The 21,626-nt window shown below is 34.4% G+C and overlaps 3 protein-coding genes across 3 annotated transcripts; 1 reads left to right on the top strand and 2 right to left on the bottom strand.

The window, feature by feature from the left end:
• Positions 1–655: 655 nt before the first annotated feature.
• On the bottom strand, positions 656–7,351 carry LOC142535796 (protein DETOXIFICATION 40-like). Its single transcript, XM_075641849.1, has 7 exons — positions 6,870–7,351; positions 3,740–4,371; positions 2,710–2,766; positions 1,875–2,113; positions 1,649–1,767; positions 1,432–1,518; positions 656–934 (listed from the first exon to the last, which is right to left on the bottom strand). The coding sequence occupies exons 1-7, from the start codon at positions 7,185–7,187 to the stop codon at positions 869–871; spliced, it is 1,518 nt and encodes a 505-aa protein (XP_075497964.1). The 5' UTR covers positions 7,188–7,351; the 3' UTR covers positions 656–868.
• A 7,317-nt stretch (positions 7,352–14,668) lies between these two features.
• LOC142535781 (uncharacterized) lies at positions 14,669–17,470 on the top strand. Its single transcript, XM_075641848.1, has one exon. It carries the CDS (start codon positions 14,734–14,736, stop codon positions 17,203–17,205), a length of 2,472 nt encoding a protein of 823 aa, XP_075497963.1. The 5' UTR covers positions 14,669–14,733; the 3' UTR covers positions 17,206–17,470.
• Positions 17,471–17,634: 164 nt separating this feature from the next.
• Positions 17,635–20,154, bottom strand: LOC142535812 (basic leucine zipper 34-like). The gene is made up of 5 exons (XM_075641850.1): positions 19,484–20,154; positions 19,267–19,357; positions 19,035–19,161; positions 18,446–18,622; positions 17,635–18,016 (listed from the first exon to the last, which is right to left on the bottom strand). The coding sequence occupies exons 1-4, from the start codon at positions 20,047–20,049 to the stop codon at positions 18,459–18,461; spliced, it is 948 nt and encodes a 315-aa protein (XP_075497965.1). The 5' UTR covers positions 20,050–20,154; the 3' UTR covers positions 17,635–18,016; positions 18,446–18,458.
• Between the last annotated feature and the right edge of the window lie 1,472 nt (positions 20,155–21,626).

The following is a 21,626-nucleotide window of genomic DNA, read 5'->3' on the forward strand; positions in this document are numbered from 1 at the left end:
CTAACTATTCAAGAAATTGTCATGAATACCAAATAGTTCGAACTTCGTTTGTCCACGCAATTTTTAAAAGATCTTTAATAAATCATGTGTGTTCGATAACGACCTCAAATAAGTCCACGAATCAACCTGACGTATGTTATTCATGTACAATTTTAAGACATCACATCGTAGTGTATTTTTTTCTTGCGATATAATTTGTCCGTTTCTGAAAATCGACAAAGAAGAATGTTTGAAATGACTTGGGATTATTGTCATAAATCACAGTCTATACCATTATATATAACGATGATGTCAACGTATCATTTTATGTATAGAGTCGTTAGATAAATGTCAATATACAATTTATTTAAAATAATTAAGAATGTTTTCGAAAACTTTTATGACGCAATAACATAAGTTTTTGTTTTTGTTCAGCGATCATTGTACCACCAATAGAAACTTACCAACCGTATTGATTATAGAGTAGATTTCTTGTGAAACGGTCTCACGGATATTTATATGTGATACAGGTCAACCTCACCGATATTCACAATAAAAATTAATACTCTTAGCATAAAAAGTAATATTTTTTTATGGATGAACCGAATAAGAGACATATCTCACAAAATACGATATGTGATATCGTCTCACACAAGTTTTTGCCTCAATGATAAAAAGTTAAAAGAAGTTTCGACTCATTAATTAGGAATGCGATGGAAAATGATACATCGATTGTTGCTGGAGATTTTGTTTCCTCATAATAGATTTTGTGGACACCGAACTATTGGTTTTTGCCGCGGTACGTACTGAGAAATTGAATGGAGGAAACAATAAGAAATCAAATGTTGAGGCACAATCATTATAATCGTGCATTTTTTTTTTTTTTTTGTCATTTGTCGCAATTTTCTTCCTTTACGCCAGTCCATTTGTCCAATCGACTCCTTGCTTTATCCACCTGAATATTCCAAAATATGATATTATAATGGTGTATTTTATAATAATAATAATAATAATAATAAATAACGTCATATAAAAATATTAATGTATAATTCACAAATGGTCCCTTAGTTTTTTAAATTTGTTTGACTTCATCATCCTTAAATTTTATCTGCCATTGGACAGAAACGCCACTTAAAATATTTGTTTCTGTGAAATAAACATGAAATCAATTATAACTTTTCAAAATTAATTAAGAGTTAGTTCTAAGAAATCACTAAAAAAAAACTTCTTATGAAAATTAAAAAATCGTGTAAATTAATTTACTCTAAGGGGAAAAAAAATTAATTATATTTTTATTTTAAGGTAAAAAAATATAATTACTAATAGATTATTTCATATTAATAGAAATTATGAGATCATTTTCAGTAAATATGTAAAAAACCTTATAATAATTATTTATGTCTCGGCAGATTTATCGTACTTTTCTAAATTAGCAAAATAAAGAACGAGTACCTCTTTATTCCAGTCGGTGCGAATGGTGACCCATATTAAGATTATGGTCTGCATGGCTGTCCCTCCCATCATGCCCAACCATACTCCCTGCACATAAATCATCCCTTACAATTCCTATCACCCAATTAAATAAGAACCTACCATACCACAATCCAATGAATAATGGGAGAATTTTTGAAGTGTAGAATTTGCCCTTTGTAGCAACGTACGTACGTACCTTGGCACCGAGGTTGAATTTGAAGCCAAGAACAGCGCCCACTGGAATACCAACTATGTAGTAACAACCAATGTTCACGTAAGCAACAAATGCTTGCCATCCACATCCAACAGCGACACCTTTATAAGTAACTCATGTATTATTGTCAGCAAATACATACAATAATACACATATATGTGTGTGTCGTGCGTGTGTCGCGCGCAGCGTCTGCAGGCCTATATCATACCAGATAAAACGGGTTGAACCCCATTAAGCAGAATGGCTCCAGCTAAAAATGGTGCAAGATCTGAGACAGCATCAGAAACAACTTGGCCAGAGGTGAAGGCGTAACTGAGCTGATGACGGAACACGAGGGAGACGATGCCGAACATGAATGCAATAATTAAAGAGGTTAAGGTCACCACCAACACACTAAATGCAGCCGATTTCGGGTGCCCCGCTCCAAGCTCATTGCTAACCCTAACACTATTTATTCAAATCAAAGCAACAACAGAATATAAGTTATATACATATTTTTAAAATTTACTAATGTTCTGGACGTGCCAATAGTAGAAATCAAAGTACATGCTTAATTAACTCAACGTTCAAGGTGCAAAAATATCTGGTCATATATGTTTGTTTACTTAAGATTTTGATATTTTAAATTGACGCATTTCTATTTTGTTTATTTCAATTTTTGACAATTTTAATTTTTTTCCTCGTGATCAGGGGCGGAGGTCCCGGGTTTTGTTTATTTCAATTTTTGACAATTTTAATTTTTTTCCTCGTGATCAGGGGTGGAGGTCCCGGGTGGTCCAAAATTTTTTTAAAAAATTTATATTTAAATTTTTGTATAATTTTGAATAAATTTGGTATTAGCCCGGTAGATTAATTTAAAATATTAAAGAATGTTAGAGTTTAAAATTCTAGCACAGGTAACGTCAGATTCCTGGCTCCGCCCCGCTCGTGATTCCTAATATGCCACAGCATGCATCGATTTCAATTTCTCCTATCAATAACGCACTTCAATTAGATTTCGAATAATTAAATAGCCACCGAAAGAAACAAAAACTTATACTAACCTCGCTGCAGCGTTGAACCCCACAGACACCATAAACACCCATCCGAGGATAGTCACACTGCATGCATGTAAATTGAAATCATGTAAACTGTACGCACTTCTTGTCTTGTAGCTGTTCTCATACGTTAAAGTGGATCTTAATTAATGTAAATGTGTGAAAGAATATAATAAGATGGTCATTATAAATAATGCATTATATTACAATTATATAAATTGATTCTCATCGCATATAAAGTTTGTTTCGACAGAGAAACGAACCTTAAACAATTAGGGAAAAAAATTGAAATTTACGATCTTTTAACTCAGATTAAGGAAATTCTGGAGTTGTCATAGAGGTCTTTGTGCTTGTTGGGTTCACTATGCTTTGTGCTTGCAAGAGGGATGTTTCTATGATATAATCTCTATTTTATTACGAAGCATGAGGGGCTACTAAGAAGAAAGAAAACTCCATTGATACAGAGGTTCTTCGTTGTAGGAGAAAGAACAGATTGTATCTTCTGTAAATCACAAATCTGAAAAATGAATGAATGTCATTTAATTATAGAAAGGCATTATTGTTTGCAGCCTGAGCTCCCTTCACCATTGGAAGAAATCGGATGCCAAGGACAAAAACAGAATTCAGAGTTGCGAGACCTAGCGCTCAGAGTCAGATACCATATTAGGAAAAGGAGAAAACTCCATTGACGCAGAAGATGTTCTTCGTTGGACGTCGTAGGAGAAAGAACAGAGAATATGTTTTGCATATTACCAATCAAAAAATGAATCAATGTTATTTAATTACAGAAAGGCTTTGACCTTATATATTGTGCAAATAAAAGAATCCTGCTAGCAAAGTATCCGACTAGACAACTCTAATTGCACCAATTTTTCCCCATCCCTTATTTGATACTTGGATTTTATAACTTCATAGACTCATTAATATTTTTACTTCATAAATGGGAAAAAAAATCGCTTCATGGATTTTTCGGATATAAAAACTTTTATGATAAAAGAAAACCGAGAAATGAAGAGTTGGTTTGTTGTTTGGTTACCAGACAGACAAAGAGTCGAGTGTCACTTCGGGATTAGGCAGCAAACCAGCAATCAACATTATAATCTGATAATACCAAGCCTCCAAGCACAGCATAACAGCAGATGCAAGAGACAGTTTAAAGAACCCCCACAGCCCGGAAAACGCCATCATACTGAACCCGGTCCACGTCTCCTTACACCGGTCTGATACCAAAATGTAAACAAACTGCCCCACAACTATAATCCACCATGAAAGACTAAGTACAAAACCAGCACCCAACAGTCCCCAATTCAACACATACAACACGAGCCAAGTCAAGAAAAGGTGCACAACCAATGCTCCTGCCGAGATATAAGCGCTCGGGTTCACTATGCTCTGTGCTTGCAAGAATTTTTGGATGGGGAAATTTGCAGCGTATGCAAAGACTTGAGGTATTAGGCCATACACAAATAACGCGGCTGCTGATGCGACTGTCTTTGATTCCCCGAGGAAGATCAAGATTTGCTTGGAAAATATGTAAATGGTCAGTAGGGGGATGCCTGTGAGCGTAAGGAGGATTGTTGATCTTTGCATATATATTCCGAGCATTTCATGTTTGTTCGCTCCGTATGCTTGCCCACACAAGGTTTCTACCGCACTTCCCATTCCGAGCTACTCATATAGAGGAGATTCAAAGGAAAAATTGAGTAAGTACACAACACATGCATACCCATTGAGAGGATTCAAAGGAAAAACGAGTGTTGACATGTGATTTTCAGTACAATATCATCAGTTTTCGGTATCACGTATATAGTCATTTTTGGTGTAATGTCGTCGATCAAGTGAAAGAAACTAAAATTGAAAAAAAAAATCGCGAACTAGTGGTGTAAAACCGTAAATTAATTGAGAGTATTTCAAAAAATGAAAAAAAATCCTGCAAATTATATGACAAAAATTATAATTTTTCTTAAAAAATTGGTTCTCCGCACCAGTGGTCTTCCTCAAATCTAATTCTATGATCTACTGTCTATATTGTTTATGAAAAATAAGCAATCGAGGAAAAAATAAATTCATTCATGATAATTCATGTTATGCATTTGAAATAGAGTAGGTCTCTTGTGAGACGGTCTCATGAATCTTTATATGTGATACAAGTCAATCCTACCGATATTCACAATTAAAAGTAATACTCTTAATATAAAAAGTAATGTTTTTACATGGATGACCCAAATAAGATATCTGTCTTACAAAATACGAGCCGTGAGACCGTCTCACACAAGTTTTTCCTTTGAAATAAATACAAAATGAGGGATTTTCTAAAATGACCTTCCTTAGACTACTATAATCAATTTCAATCTTCAGGTAAGTTAATTCTTAAAAATAGCCTTCAGTTCCAAAAATGACCTTTAAAACATTTTTTATATTAGCCTTCTTTTAAACCTTTTCTACAAAAACACAAAAAAAAAACATATTAAATTGCAAAAATAGAATCTCATAATTAAAATCTGAAAATTTATATAAAAGAAAACATCGAAAAATAGAATAAGATGCGCGTTTACACACTATCTGAGATATGGATTTGATCCTCGCGAGTTCAGATTCTTCGAGGATTTCCTCAAACCCGAAAGAAACAAAGATGAAGATGGATACGAGGTGGGTAATACAATTCAAGGACGGAGACGAGAATGACAAACATATCCTCACCATGTTCCATGTATGATGACACGAGTGCAATATGTATTTATGAGGGTTATTAAAGTCGGTACACTTTATTAGCCAAACAAGTGAGCCGGAATGTAAATTTATATTTTTATTCCAAAAAAGTCGCACACAATAATAATATATAAACAACTCCTTAAAAAAATAATATATAGAACACAGCTCATGATTCAATAGTCAATTAAATTTAAAATACTAGTCAGAGATGGAGACAAAATCTTTTTTAAACACTATAAAATTTGAAACTAGATTCAGGGTATGCTTTTATGTTTTTTCAGACATACTTACTACACCTTTCTTTCCAGGTTCATGTTAGTTTATTGGTTTTTTTAAACTTGGTGATTTAGGATTTGTTATAATTAAAACTCGAATCTTATACTCAGGTCTCAAATTTGAGACTTCGTTGTCAGATATATGATCAGCCATGTTAGTTGATCTAAAAGTAATATATAGTATATTAATTTTAAAAAATTTAATCCCTTATTAAGGTAACAATATTACAAATTATTGTAAAAAAAATTAAAATAAATTTCAATATAAATTAATAAAAATTTCAAATAAAAATGTATTGCATTTTTACAAAAGATATCGAGTGTTAACTCAACAATCAACAATCAACAGTTAGGTAGGAAAAAGGTGAGACGACAAAGAACAAATCTTTTTGAAATTTTACTGGTGTATCACATGCTCTCCCGATGGTTTCATCTTTTTAAAAAGCAAAAAAAAAAAAAAAAAAAACCTGATTCCATCAAATTCAGCATGCTTGCTTTGCAGAGATTAATCATTAGTTATAATATATGTAAAAACTTGTGTTAGACGATCTCACGGATCGTATTTTGTGAGACAGATCTCTTATTTGGGTCATCCATTGAAAATATTACTTGTTATGCTAAGAGTGTTAATTTTTATTGTGAATATCGATAGGATTTACCCGTCTCACAGATAAAGATTCGTGAGACCGTTTCAGAATAGACCTACTCTATAATACATGTATATATTTGTGCAAAATCATTTTCAGTAGCTACCCAAACATATGGATCTACAGTGTAAAAAAATCAGGGATAACAATACGACGGGTTTATCATCTCAATCCTCGTTATCGAATTTTATCCTCACTCTCGTAGGAACAAAAAACCGTTTTCTCTTACATAAACATGAAATTTAGATTAAAATTGTTAAAAAAAAAAAAAACAAAGACAATGGACTAAAACTGAAATCCGACAATTTTAAAATTATAAAAAAAACAAAGACAATGGACTAAAACTGAAATTTACCACTTCAAAATTATAAAAAAACAAAGATATATTCGATCTATCTTTTTTTTTGTCAGGGAAAGAATAATTTCGTTTTCCAAAATACTAAATAGCGATACGTCTGTTTTAAATATTAACGATGAGTAATCTTTTTTCCTGTGTATCTAAGAGTCTAATTTATTGGTTCAAAGTATTTACCATGACTCCATACGTCAAAAGCTGGATGCCACTGTTTCCCAAAGTAGAAGCAGCGAGTTCAAGATTACCGAGATGCCCGCAAAATATTTGGGAAGACACGGAAACAATATTATTCAGCAGATAAACTACGACCGCAGGACCTGCAAGCCTGAATAGATAGCGGAGCTCGAGTGTTGTGGCTTTCTGGAGGCGGCGGCGCCGTGACAAGGATGTGTCCGAAAGGATGCCCTCAAGCTCCGAGCTAACCTCCGCATCTTGTATTTGGGATTTCAACAAAGATTCATTCACTCCTTGATCTAGAGACGACGATGAATCCATTTTTGGTCAATTTAAAATTATCTAAAAATGTGATCTGAGTGATAAAATGTGTGATTCAGAAGTGTCGCTGCTGTGTATGAGAGTTATTGGAGGATTATTTGACTCGAAAGAGAATTTCGTCAAGGTGGATGTGTTATAGATGTTAACCAAATACTTGGGGGAAATGACTTTTTTATTCTATTTATTTGTCCAGCTGTGTTTTGGTTGAATAAGTTTCTCAAGTTTGGCTCTGAGTGTACTACAAATTTTAATTTTTCGTTATTTTGATTTAATTGATGACGTGATATCTGACAAATTAACAATTTATGATGTCATAGTGTAGGATCTAGCGTTTGCTACTTTACCAAAAGATATAGGTAGTGGTAATGGTACAACTCAAATCTTTTAAACCGCACAACAGCTCAAACATCACGATTCGATCGTTCTACCAAGCAAAGATAATTATTGCACCCAACAATCTCCCTCCCTATAATTATAGTCCTTGTAATCAATGGAAATCGAATTCGTGACTTTGGCTCTGATACCAATTGTAGGACCGAGCGTTTTACCAAAAGTTATAGCTAGTGGTAATGGTGCAACTCAAATCTTTTAAACCGCATAGCAGTTCAAGCACCACGGTTCGATCGCTCTACCAAACAAGGACAATTATTGCACCCAACATCATATCAACATTTTTTTGATTTCATGTTAACATTTTACGACGTTACATCGATATTTTTCCAATGTCACTTTATAGTTGGACCAAATTAGTTTAGAATTAAAGTTAATATATCGAAATCAGAATTTGAAATTTAATAGACCAAAATCCAAATTAAATAAGTCAACAAACCAAAAAACTATTTTACCAAATTTATTTTAATAGATAAAAATTCAAAGTTGAACAATTTCGTAAACCAATTATCTATTTCACCAAATTTATTTGTACATATAGTTGCGGAGTAGGTCTCTTGTGAGACGGTCTCACGAATCTTTATCTGTGAGACGAGTCAACCCTATCGATATTCACAATAAAAAGTAACAATCTTAGCACAAAAAGTAATTCTTTTTCATTGATGACTCAAATAAGAGATCTGTCTCACAAAATACGACCCCTGAGACCGTCTCACACAAGTTTTTGTCATAACTGCGTGCAGCCGTTGGAACATATTTAGGAATGATTTGGCTCCCTTTAAGCCATTGGATCTCCGGTCCATGTATTATTCTCAATGTAGCCTCAAATTAACCAAATCCATGAGAAGATATCAGTTTGTTGAATACAAAAATTGATAGGGAAGAAAGTCTTGTGAGTCAATTTTGTAAGCATAAAAAAATATTATTTTTTATTGTAAATATGAATAGTATTGATTCATCTCACGAATAAAGATATATGACACCATCTTACAATAGACCTACTCTTTGCCGAATAAGAATGAAATGTGCCACTTTTATTGGAGCCAAATAAAACATGATTTTTCTTGATAAATTTTGTCGAACGAAACAATATTAAAATTGCATGTATGTTAAGCCTAAAACTTCGCGAGCATATTTAAAGTTGTGTTTAGATTGACGTATTTGAGATTAAGGATTTTAAATCTATTGATTTCAAATTCTTCGACTTGTTTGTATGAAAAAATTGTATTAAATTTTAAACTCACTTCATATTGCGGTGGATTCAAATACACCTAAAATACAGATTATTTGAAATATGTCTCTCAAATACTTCTTTAAATCAAACATCTCGCTTTAAATCAAATTGGTAAATCCAAGTGCAACCAAATCAGCTGGAAAAATGGTCAAGGCAAATTCTATTTTGGTAACAACCGTTAAACCAAACTCGATGGAGTTAAACAAAACGTAACGGAACGTATATTTTATCACAAGATGTTTAATTTAACTTTTAGTGATCTTATTTATTTTTATTATATAATCATCTCTCCAATTTGCAATATTTGGCTGCCAAACTTAATGTATTAATTAATTTAATTGATTTATATCTGATAGTGGTTGAAATTAATTAATTGCAATCAAGCCCTGTTGTTTTGAATAAATTAAGAAATGTTCAGTGCAGACTAAGATACGTTAATTTTGTTTATTCATATTTTTAAAATGGCAGACATCCTTGGTATATTGCAAGGGCATGTTTTGTACGACGTGAAAATTAAATGAACATTTTCAATTTCATTTCATTATTTTATTTGGTATAGTTTTTGGAACGAGAATATTTATTCCAACGAGAATACTTATTCCCATAAACAAGGAAATAGACATTCTTACCATGTTGGTTAGGTTAACACATTCCAATTTTTCCAACTATATATATATATCATTTTTATTTTTTGAATTATTATTGAATATTTTAAATATAACATGATTTAATTATTAAAAATAATTGTATTCTATTTCATTTTATTTTTTTATGTTAATCATAAGAACTGAATAAATATATTATTCTTATTTGCATTCTATTCCGAAATTCATTTTATTCTTACATTATTTCATTCAATCATAACAAAAATGACCTAAAAGAATAAAGGTAAAAACTTATGTGAAACGTTCTCACGGGTCATATTTTGTGAGACATGTCTCTTATTTGGGTCATCCATGAAAAAATATTAATTTTTATGTTAAGAGTATTATTTTTTATTGTGAATATCGGTAGGGTTGACCCGTCTCACAAATAAAAATTAGTGAGACCGTCTCACAAAAAGCTTAGTCAAGAATAAAATAGGTATGTAATCAACTTTAGAATGGAATGAGAATAAGAATAGAATGATATGCTTATTCTATTAAGATGATTGATACCAACAAAATGAAATATGAATAAAATAAAATTATTTTTAATTATTGAATAATTTTTTAATTAAATTTCAAAATACTCAAAAAATATTTTTTATTATTACTAAAAAATAGTAAAATTTAAAATATTGATACAATATTAATGATAACTAACTAACGTTAGTGATCGATTTTAATTTTACTTTTATAAATAGTATTTTATTGATTAAATGTTTGTCCTTCAATAAGTTATTATTATAATAATTACAATTTAACAATTATTTTATTATATAATTTTATATTATTCTTACGTGATTTCATAATTAATATTGTGGTATTTAATTTTTATAATTATAATAAAATATTATTATTACTATTATCATCATTATTAAGATATAGATTTATACTAGTTAAATAAAATAGCAAAAAAAAAATTATAAATATAAAAAATGAGGATTAATTGAGGAGTGAGAATGACCATTCTCCATCCAAAATAGATGCAACAACTTTTTCATGAACATGAGAATGATCATTTTCATCCTATAATCATTCGATCTATTTTAGTTGCATTTCTAACCATCATCATTTCAAACGAAAGTTCCACCATTATTTTCATGGTTCGGGCCTCCCCTCAAGTCTATCAATCCTCCAATCGGGGTCACTCCTCTTCATTGCATTGAGGCGCACACCTTACATGAAATATCGGGAGAATCATCCACATCAAAAGCTTATCAAAGAATTTTAGCGAGAGCTCTCACTTCTTTCATTTAAGTATCTGATAATTCTATCCACATGGCTCTTGTGAGTAGGTCTTATAATTAATTTTCGATATTGATTAGGTCTTTTGTGAGACGATTTCACGAATCTTTATCTGTGAGACGGGTCAACCCTACCGATATTCACAATAAAAAGTAATACTCGTAGCATAAAAGGTAATATTTTTTATAAATGATCCAAATAAAATATCTATCTCATAAAATACGACCCATAAAACCGTCTCACCCAAATTTTTAACATTGATATAATGTAAATTGTCATACATGTTTATTAAAAGGAAAAAAAATTAGGTAACGTGAGAGAATCAGTATTTGTTGATTTTATAGTAAATTAATTGTCCAATCGACAAGTTATATGTCACATCGTTGACGTCAAGTCTTTAATGAATTATGAAGGAGACATATATTATATTTTAATACATCAAATTAATTATAGAATTGATATTTATACTTATATTTTTGTTATTTATAGTATTTTCATAAATAAATTTGATTACATATTAAGTAAAATATTGATATTACAAAAAACAAAATATAGATAATATAAAATAGACTCGGAGATATTTAATAGGAAGTTGAAATCTTGCCCCATAATAAATTATATTCAGCCCATGACTCAAGCCAGAGCTTAAAAATTAATAAATTTAGTGAAAATGATCCAAACCGCAAGCGGGCCAACATCCATGAATTTAATGGATCATCCATGTGTTGGTCTTACGTGCGAAATTTGAGATAATAAAATCCGAAAATAAAGAATAAACTGGACAGCGAGATTTACGTGGAAAACCCCTAAAAATTATTAGGATAAAAACCACGGGCAAGATGAAAAGAATTCCACTATAATATTTTGTGGTGTACAACTCACTCATCGTGTTTCCAAAGAGAACACACACTCTCTTAATACAGGAGAACAAAATACCTCACAAATATTATATAACTAAGCACTCAAATGCTTATAAGATGAGAGAAAACTCGAAGAAGGGATGATTTGAATTGAAGGGAGGATAGCTCTATTTATAGAGCCCCTTGTCCGTGTGAATACGCGTTAAAAACGCGTATTAAAATTCATCTTCAAATTTTCCTCGGCCAACCCACGTTTTTCATTCAGCCCATTCAAAGTATGCCACGTTTGGCCCCATATCATTTAATTTTTTCGCCGACACCATGCGTGTGGACCTTCTCAGCCCTAGCTAGCTAGCTCATCACTTCTACGATTATTGATGGATGCACCAGAAACGTGTGATATGAAAATTCACCCGGCTAAGTCCCTTGCTCTCAACATTAATCCAATTAAATGCGACTGTTCGAGTTAGTAGAATAAGTGAGTGCTTTATTAATGGTCAGAAGTTCGATTCTTTCTACCAACATATTTTCGGGTGAGCTTATCACATAGAGCTTGTTCAATCTGATTTATCTTACTAACGCGGTTTGCAAGCTACATCTTGGATCGCCAACTTTCTCTCTTCATGGCAAGAAAGTCCAATTCGAGTACCTAGTGGAACGAGTGTCTCACAGGATTAAGGGCTGGGGCAGCTAGTTTTTTTCCGTTGGTGCCAAAGAAACCCTAATTAAATCGGTGCTACAATTAATGCCTGCCAACGCAATGTCATGATTTCGTCAATTCAATTGCTCAGCGGTTCGAGAATTCTGGAAAAATAATGATTTATGGTGGAGGCTAAAACACTCGGGAATCATGAAATGAAAAAAGGTATGAATGTGGGTGATGACTCGAACAAATCGAGCAGAATTCGAGGAATTCATTTGTCAAGCATGGCTGGTATGGGGGCTAGATGTCGGGCAGTACATGACAATGAGATTGGAGCTCCTTATCTATTAGTGCTTTATCCTATCTAAAGGACTACCGCTAGGCTTTGAAGGATTGTTCCATTGGCCGATCCTTGGTACCGAACTCTTCACCGTCCTCTTGGCATGTTCCGCCTAGCAGGTCATCTCTGTCTTGATGTAGATACTAGTTTTCAAGCAATAATTAATCAATGTGATGTATGCGGTGTGTTCCGTAACAATGAAGGGCGGTGATGGCTTCCTACAGCCGAATAATTACAAAGCTTGATTGCATAGTCCTCGGGAAGTTGCTTGCCATCCAAGAAGGCCTCCGAGTAGCTCACGATAAAGGATTCCACCATATTCTGGTTTACCCCACTTAAAGCCGTGGCCTCCTTGGCCTCCATGCACCAAGGACCCGCGTGCTTCTGGGTCATGGACTCCATGCCCATCCACTATCAACCCTAGCTCCTCTCCTCGACCCTATATTGGGTGTTGTCAACTTTGTGGCACTACGGGACACTCGACGAAGTGTTGTCCCAATTTCAGTATGTTTATTTATTAAAACCATACGATTGCTCAAAATATCTTGAATGTCAATATCTAAAAATTTTAAAACTTCTGCTGCGTTTTGGGTACGAGAAAACCGAGATCCAACACCTCTCCTTGACCCTATATTGGGTGTTGTCAACTTTGTGGCACTACAGGACACTCGACGAAGCGCTGTCACAATTTCAGTATCTACCTAGACTCCACATCCACCGACGGTTTAATCTCAACCTGCCTACACATCGATATAAAAGAGCCGAGCTGAGCCGAACAGTAGCAAGCTTGAGCTCGACTCTTTTAAGGAAAATATAGGCTCGAGCTCGATTCGAGCTTTTATCACGTGGTTCTAGCTTCGCTCGTTTTGAAATTAATAAGCTCGCGAATAGCTCGAGCTCGATTCATTAATAGTCCATTTATCATTTTTAATGAGTCAAACTCGAGCTCACTTTTAAGGTCGAGCATTCTTACATCTATTTAAGAGGAGTGATTATACATTAAAGTTTTCAATTTCTCTGATTCTCAAAGTCAACAAATTAGCCCAAGAAACTACCCGAGCTTTAGCTCGAGCTCACGAACAAACTCGCGAGCTTATGAGCTGAATACCATTAAGCTCGATAAAATTGTTGAGCTCTAAATCAAGCTCGGCTCGGTAAAAAGTTAGTATACGTTGTTTGCAAGCGACTTGTTTCATTTACATCTTTACCCACAGGCTCAAAAAAGTCTCTCATCCTTCGACTATCCCTATCCTACCAATTGGCTGCTCGACTTGGGTGCCTCTCATTACGTGACAACTGACCTTGAAAATCTCTCACTCCATACCCCCATATGTCGGGTCTGACACCATGGTTGTTGGTAACGGAACTGGTTTCTCTTTCCCGACTCGGCGGGTGCCTCTCATTGTGTGACTACATCAAACTTCGATTGATACTAGTTTAGAACTTGAAATAAACACGCGAGGATATGAGTGAGGTTTCAAACTTCAATGTATAAAAAAAATTTATTTTTCTTAATTTGTTAATGTGGTAAATTTTATAATTTTTTGTATTATTTAAATAAAAAAAACACAAATTAAATATTTCATTTTTCAAAAAAAAAATTCATTAAATAATATTGCATCTCTCGAATAACCTAGTTTTTCTTGATATAACTTTACTCATTTAATGAATATAGTTTTAATGTATTCTCAAATTAAAATCAACAAACAATATAATTTTTGTTTTTCAAAATATAGAAAGTCTATTTATAAATATCTATAACAGTTTCTCGAATTTAAATATTTATTATTGTGTAATGATTTCATTAAAATAAATCATAACTTTAAATTTAAAACTTGTAATATTATAATATTAGAAGTAATAAAATAAAGAGAAATAATAAAATGTAAATAAAATAAAGTTTATATTTTAAAAAAAAACACAAAATTTCAAATTTAATGGTTTATTTAAGCTATATAAGTAAACTTTTTACATACGCCAATAACAAAAAACTTAAAAATAAATAAGATTAAAAAACGAACGGGCTGGCCCAGCCCTCCTAGATATGGGCCAACCCAAACTAAAGGAGCATTAAATTAAATTAAATTTTCTTACCCCAAAAAAAAGGAATTAATTCTGCAGTTTGAGTAGTCTTTTCACTTGTTTTTTCCTTGAAAGTGTAATCGTCTGTGGCTGCACAGAGAACGAAACATGTCCCGTCCCTCGCACAGCCCACGATCTGTAAAGCAGCAACAGATCAATGAATCCGGCGAGGATCCTCTCTCACTAAACCTAACTCGAGAAACCCCTAATCAACCCGACCCACCATCAAATCCTGACGGTGAAGAGGGGGAAGGAGAAGAACGAGAACAAGAGCAAGAACCGGAAGAACAAGAAGAAGAAGAAGAAGAAGAGGGGGAAGAACAAGAAACCCCCCAAAACCCATTAATTCAAATGGGTATGAATATCGATGTCGTCCCGCCTATTGTTGACCCCCACGTATCGGTTTCTGGTGTCACTCTCGCGTCACCCTCCGACAACCCAACCCCTCGGCGAGGACCGAACAAGCGAAAGAAGGCTAAGCCCAACCTGAGAAAACAGCGGTCCATCCTGAGAAAGTTAGAATCTTTGAAGGTAAACTTTAATCCCATTCCCTTCATACCCATAAAGATTCTTGATTTTTCCAAGCATGAGAAGCTTTTGAAGAAGCTTGGCCTGTGGGATTTCGTTCACATTGATTTCGATAGGAATATAAGGGTGGACTTGATTGGGCAGTTGGTTGTTAGCTATGATCCCAAATTGCAGTGTGGTTACGTGGATGGTCACCGCATTTCTTTCATCAGGGGTGACTTTGCTCGTGCGTTCAAGCTGCCTTCAAAAAAGAAGGCCAATGTGGGTGGGGTGGAAGCTGTGGTGTTGGATACTGAGGATGTGTCGGACGATTCAATAGGGTTCATTCTGGAGTTTGTGTCGGATTGGGTTCTTTTGCACGAAGACACGTGGATAACACCGAACCCGGTTATGAATTGGTTAAGTTTGATAAAGGGTGGACAACCTGAGAAGGTGGACTGGGCTGGATTGTTTAGGTTCATGGTGGAGAATGAGTTGAAGCAGGGGGATCAGTTGGGGGATTGCTACTATGCATCTCATTTGCAGTACTTGTTGAAGTTTCAACGTGAGACGGTGTTCACAAGGCAGGAGGATCTGGTGGCTGAAAAGTTGGAGGTGGAAGCAGAAACCAAGGGAGAAGAAAAAGAAATCAATGAGGAGAATGTGATGGCCGGTAGTTCAATATTGGAAGATCAGGGTGAGAAAAGTTATGTTGTCGAGGCGCTGAGCATTGAACTCACCCTTGGACAAGATGGTGGGAAGGAAGTAATCATGCAAGATCTTGAGATGACTGATGTTGAAATGACAGATGTTGAGAAATGCAAGGACGATGGTGATGGCGATGGCGATGGCGATGGTGATAATGATGAAGATTATGTTGATGACGAAGATCGGGAGGAGGTGGGCAAGGAGCAAGGACAGTGGCTTTTACGTGGGAAGAACAATCTGGGGGAGCATTTCCTACAACCTTGTAGCATGGAAGAAGGTGAAGGCTTTGAAAACCTTGAGGATGAAGATGGTCAAGGCTTTGACAACCTTGAGGATGGCAAAGAAGACGACGCAGAGGAGACAGAAGGGGATGGCGATGGTCAAGGCTTTGACAACCTTGAGGATGGCAAAGAAGATGACGTAGAGGAGACAGAAGGGGATGGCGGTGATCATGGATTTGATGTTTTTCCTGCTGTTAATGATCTTGATGGTGAAGGGCTCACGGGTAATTTTCTTCAAGCCATGGAAGCAAACCAGGTTGCCTTTAATTCACAGGAGCGGCTTCATGGCCCTTCTTCGGTGGATACTACTAGGGATGATATGCGGTGCATGGATCCTAGCCCATCTTTCTTTAACCCCTCGGGTAAAAGGGTTATTGAACATGACACTGATATGGGCCACGATTCACTCGATGATAGCAACAAGAGATTGAGGATCAATGATTCCTGGAACCATAAACCTATAGATTTTCATACCTGTATGGAAGAAATTCAGCAACTGGTGGGAAAAACTAGGATGTTGTATGAAGAGAGGGAACAAGCACTGGAACAGGTAAATATGAATCAACAGATCTTGCTCAATGAGTTGCAGAAACGGGATGCCCTGATGGAACATTTGCACAAGAGTAGAATGGAAGAGATGCAAAAGAAAGACGGGCTGATTTATCGCCTGGAGCGTGAATTATATCTAGCGGAGAGTGTCATCGACGGTTACCGCAAGGCTTTGAAAGAAACCCGTAAGACATTTGCAGAGTACAGGCAGAGCGTTCAACTTACTGAAGAGCCGACATACAAGGATGCTGGACCTGGGGGTCTTATGTTGAGCACAACCGAAATAGAGAAGATACGCCAGAAGCAGGAGGAGTATAATATGAACTGTTTACTTGTGGAACAAAAGTTTAAGGAGACAGAAGAGCAATGTATGCATGAGTTTAATGCATACGTGGATAAAATCAATATTCTTGATAAGAAGTTGACAGATGTAGAGGCGGCTGCTAAAGAACTCATTCAATCCTATGGAACTCGAAATGTTCAACCAACTGAAGACAAAGTAGATGAAGTTTCAACGCCTCATCCGATTGAATGATTTCTAAGCTGAAACATTTCCTTTTGTCCTGTACAATTTGCTAAGATGCACTTTTGCTTTGGTGTGAAAATGCTCCGGAATTTGGTCTGCTGTTATTGTTTGCCTGCTCCTCCTTGTTGATAGCTTACCTATCTTAGTATCTCAAACGGTAATATCAGTCAGATAAGCTGACCGATGTAGAATGGTTAATATCTAGATTCATGTTGCTCCTTTTTGTTCATCTTATTGTTGTGCAACTTGTAGGCCATTTGCGCCTTTCATTTTACTGCCTTAGTACCTTGTATCATGGATGGTATTCATTGTTTATTAGCCCTTCTAACAGGCTCGTTTGGATTAAAAGTTAGGGATCATTTTGGTTTTCCCCCAAAGTATGAATATAAATGTCTCATTGTAATAATGTATTATTTTTTTATAGTAAAGATGAATAAATATTCACGAAGAATTCTTTATTTCATTTCTTAAAGAATACAAAGACATGCATGCACCAGTGCAGGCGAAAAAATACTGAAAAAGGTGCGATAGACCGACACTGATCAGCAAGAAAAACCCACTATCAATATAGCAAATGAAGACTGGCAAACAAAGATTAATAAATAAATAAACCACACTCATCCAAATTAAATTTAAAAAGAAAAAAAAAACGATAACGATAAAGGGAAAAAAGGGGAATTTCCCCGAACCCAGGATAAAAAAAACGAAAATAAATTAAATTAAGCCTTCTCATTGAGTCATTTCACCTCTCATGAATATCCTTTTTTCCAACACAACTAACATTTTGCAAGCAAGCTGAGTTACATATGATGATATGATCCTGCATGATCGATGATTGTCATTAGTGAAAATCTTGAATATAAAGAGACGTACAAAATTAAAAACACTATTTCATTTTTAATTGTGTATGTGGCGTTGACACGTGTAATCTCGTATCAACATCCACAATTATTAGTTGTCCACGTCGGTCACTTAGATAAAATTCTTGGGACTTGTATATATGGGCTGGAACAATCCCCTTTGAGCTAGCTTTTGGGGTTGAGTTATGTCCAAGTTCTAATCTTAACACGGTATCAGAGCTCAAGTTTCATCGTTATATGTTGGACTGTCCATAGTTGGATAAATGAACGAAATTTCTAAAAGTTTAAAACATTTACCTTCATTTTCCCCCAATTTACTTGTCTTTCATTCGAATTATTTTAAATACGTGAAATTTAAAAAATAAAAACAAAAAGAAACATAAACATACCTTAAAACTTCGATCAGTTAACTAGTTGCTCAATATTCTCAGAAGCACGGTTAGTATCAGCGGTCCTCAGCGGTGATTTCGGCAGTGGCACGTTTGAGTTTTCCATGTTCTTTATATTTTGTTCACAATATATTATCCTCAGCCTCTCAATTTCTCTTTTTAACGCTTCTTGATGGGCTATATATTCAAAACAAATACAAAAGTATTAGAAAGACTATATATATAATCACGCATGCCTAATTTTTTTTACACGGATGAAGAATTTACTGAACAATTAAACATCTCGCGCAAGCAGTGATATTCGAATCACAAGCAAATGCTGATCCATCCTGATCACATGGCAAGCCAACGTATGCATATATATTATATATATATATATATATATATATATATATATATATATATATATAAATTGATGAATGAGACGGCAATTCTTAATTGTCCCGGCCAAGTAGATTCCAACCATTGATGCGAAATCATTTCTTTCGCGTGCACATCCGAAACTTCAGAAGTAAGCTCCACCATTTCACCAATTTTATATGTATGTATATATATAAGTTTTTTTTTAAAAAAAATGACATATATTTACCTTCTTTAAAAACTTTATCTTGGACTAAAGCTGCAATTCTTTGCTTGAGAACACTGTTGTCAACATTGAGTAGCAGGCGCTGGTGGTCCAGAAAAGCTACCCTCGGGGACAACACTGAAACTTCAGCCTTCACATGAGTTTCATAAAATTCATTATATGCTTGATTTTAAATAATATATGTAAATCATGCATTATTATACGAAACTTAAAGTAAAAATATATGTTAACATACTTGAAGTGAAGTAACACTGCGTTCTAGCTCGGATACGTACTGTAGTTTCCTGACTCTTGACCTTTGAGCAGATTGCCGATTGGCAAGAATTCTGATGATGAAAGAATTAAGCAATGATTTTGATTTCGAGTTGCTTTTATATTTTTCATGCAAATTGGTATGTGAAATTTAATTGATTATGCAAGAGTTAACTAGCTAGCATGATCATGATGAGCACCTCTTAATCCTTTTTGGATCAAAAATCTTCTCATTTGAATTATCTGGAGTATGCTCGGCGTTGAGCTCGTCGGATTTGCATGAGCTTTGCACTTCCTCGGGTTCACTCTTAGGCTTCAGATGACAGTACGACGAACCTAGTTTCTGCACATCGTCATCCATGCTGTTATGGTCAGACGGCGATGGAGACGAAGGGTTCGAGCACGACATCGTTGGCCCCGCCTCGTCGGTGAACATTGACATGAACTGCTCATCGTCGAATCTTTCGAACTCGTCACAACCAATATCATCACTCGTGTTGATCAGAATGCTCCCATTTGGTACTATTGATGATTGCCTCCTGCATTCTTCGACTATTGGCGGATCAAGAAACGCGACGGAGTCGCTGGCAGACCTCCGGTGTGATCCGCGACGAACCGATGAGTAGTTGAGAAACTCATCGATATTCCACGAAGGGTTTGAGGTGAGATTGTTTATTGATAAGTTGTGATCATTTGACATGCTTTGCGGTGAAAATTGAGGCCAATTCTGTGTCATGCTCGGCACTTTTGGAGGCAACTGCGCCATGTTAGCTAGAACTAGGTGAAGACATACGGTATTGATATCAAGTATATATAATCTAGCATAATATGAACCAAACCATTGGAAAGTTCACACAGCAGGGAAATAACATATTATAACACACACACACTCGAAAACTAATGACCAAATATATGCTAGAATTACTTTATTTATGCTTTAATTTTCTTTCCAAAACAAATATTTTCTTTCCAAACCAAATATACACACAGCCTTAATGCTCCACCGGACGTCGACAAAAACTTGTGTGAAACGGTATCACGGGTCGTATTTTGTGAGACAGATCTCTTATTTGGGGTATCAATGAAAAAATATTACTTTTTATGCTAAGAGTATTACTTTTTATTGTGAATATCGATAGAGTTGATTCGTTTCACAGATAAAAATTCGTGAGACCGTCTCACAAGAGACCTACTTTACACTAATATTAAAACTTAAAAATTTCACTTTTGGTCTAATTATAATCTCTATCAACATTTATGAAGTTGTAATATTCACAATTTTTTGTTTACCGCTGCAAGTTCATGTATAGATACATGGAATGTATAAAATATAACATATTTCAGTTGATAATAAAGCAAATGGAATTAATATTTATTTGAAGGTGGGGTCACATGGGAAGATTAGGACAGCTAGGAACAGATAATACGGAAGTTGAGACCCAACGATATTTACTGGAAAAGTATTCAGAAACCACGTGCATGCCTCTGTGTATTCCAACCTTATTTTAAACAATTTAGTATATCCTCTGTTATATGCATTATATATTTATTTATTTTTTATATTGGATGAATTATATATAGTAGAAATAGCATGTTTTATTTTATTTTCTAAAAAAATACATATTTTATATTTTTATTACCTAAAAATGATTTTTTATTACTGATTCTAATTATTTCAAGGTTAAATATTTTAGTGGAATTTGAAAATACGAATTTTATGAAGACAGACTGCTACAAGGTACATGCACTTCTTTAGTCTATTTGCACTCAGCATTCCCATGCTTTAATCCAACACCATGTGCTCTCTTCTGGAGGAACTTATACCTAAACTAATAAAAACACCTCTTTAGAAAAGAACACGAAGTTTATATTTTTATCATTAGATACTATTCACAAAATATTTTCAAAAAAAAAAATTATAATCTCATCCCCGGATACTTATATGTATCGTATACGAAAAATTCCATTTTTGATCATAAATGTTAGTCTTTTCACAAGTTTGATTAGCTCTGTATGGTCAAAATTGAGTTTTAATCGTGTATTTTTTTATTTTTAAATTTTTTTTCAGATGAAGACTGATGAGACATTGCACACGTCAATAAGGTTGTGCAACGTGGAAAATGATTGAAACTATATACATATAAAAAGGAAAAAAAATAGCATGTTATGACTAAAATTTGACGAGATTATTGATATTAGACAATAATCGCAAAAAAGAAAAATATATGTATGACAAAAATTGTAAATTTCCGTGAATACACACATATATATATACACACACTGCAAGTAACGTGATCATTGATATCTTTTTTTCCATGACCACCAAAGTGATGCTTTGCAATG

This window comes from Primulina tabacum, chromosome 2 (assembly GCF_025594145.1).
Source record: "Primulina tabacum isolate GXHZ01 chromosome 2, ASM2559414v2, whole genome shotgun sequence".
In the NCBI taxonomy this organism is placed as follows: domain Eukaryota; kingdom Viridiplantae; phylum Streptophyta; class Magnoliopsida; order Lamiales; family Gesneriaceae; genus Primulina; species Primulina tabacum.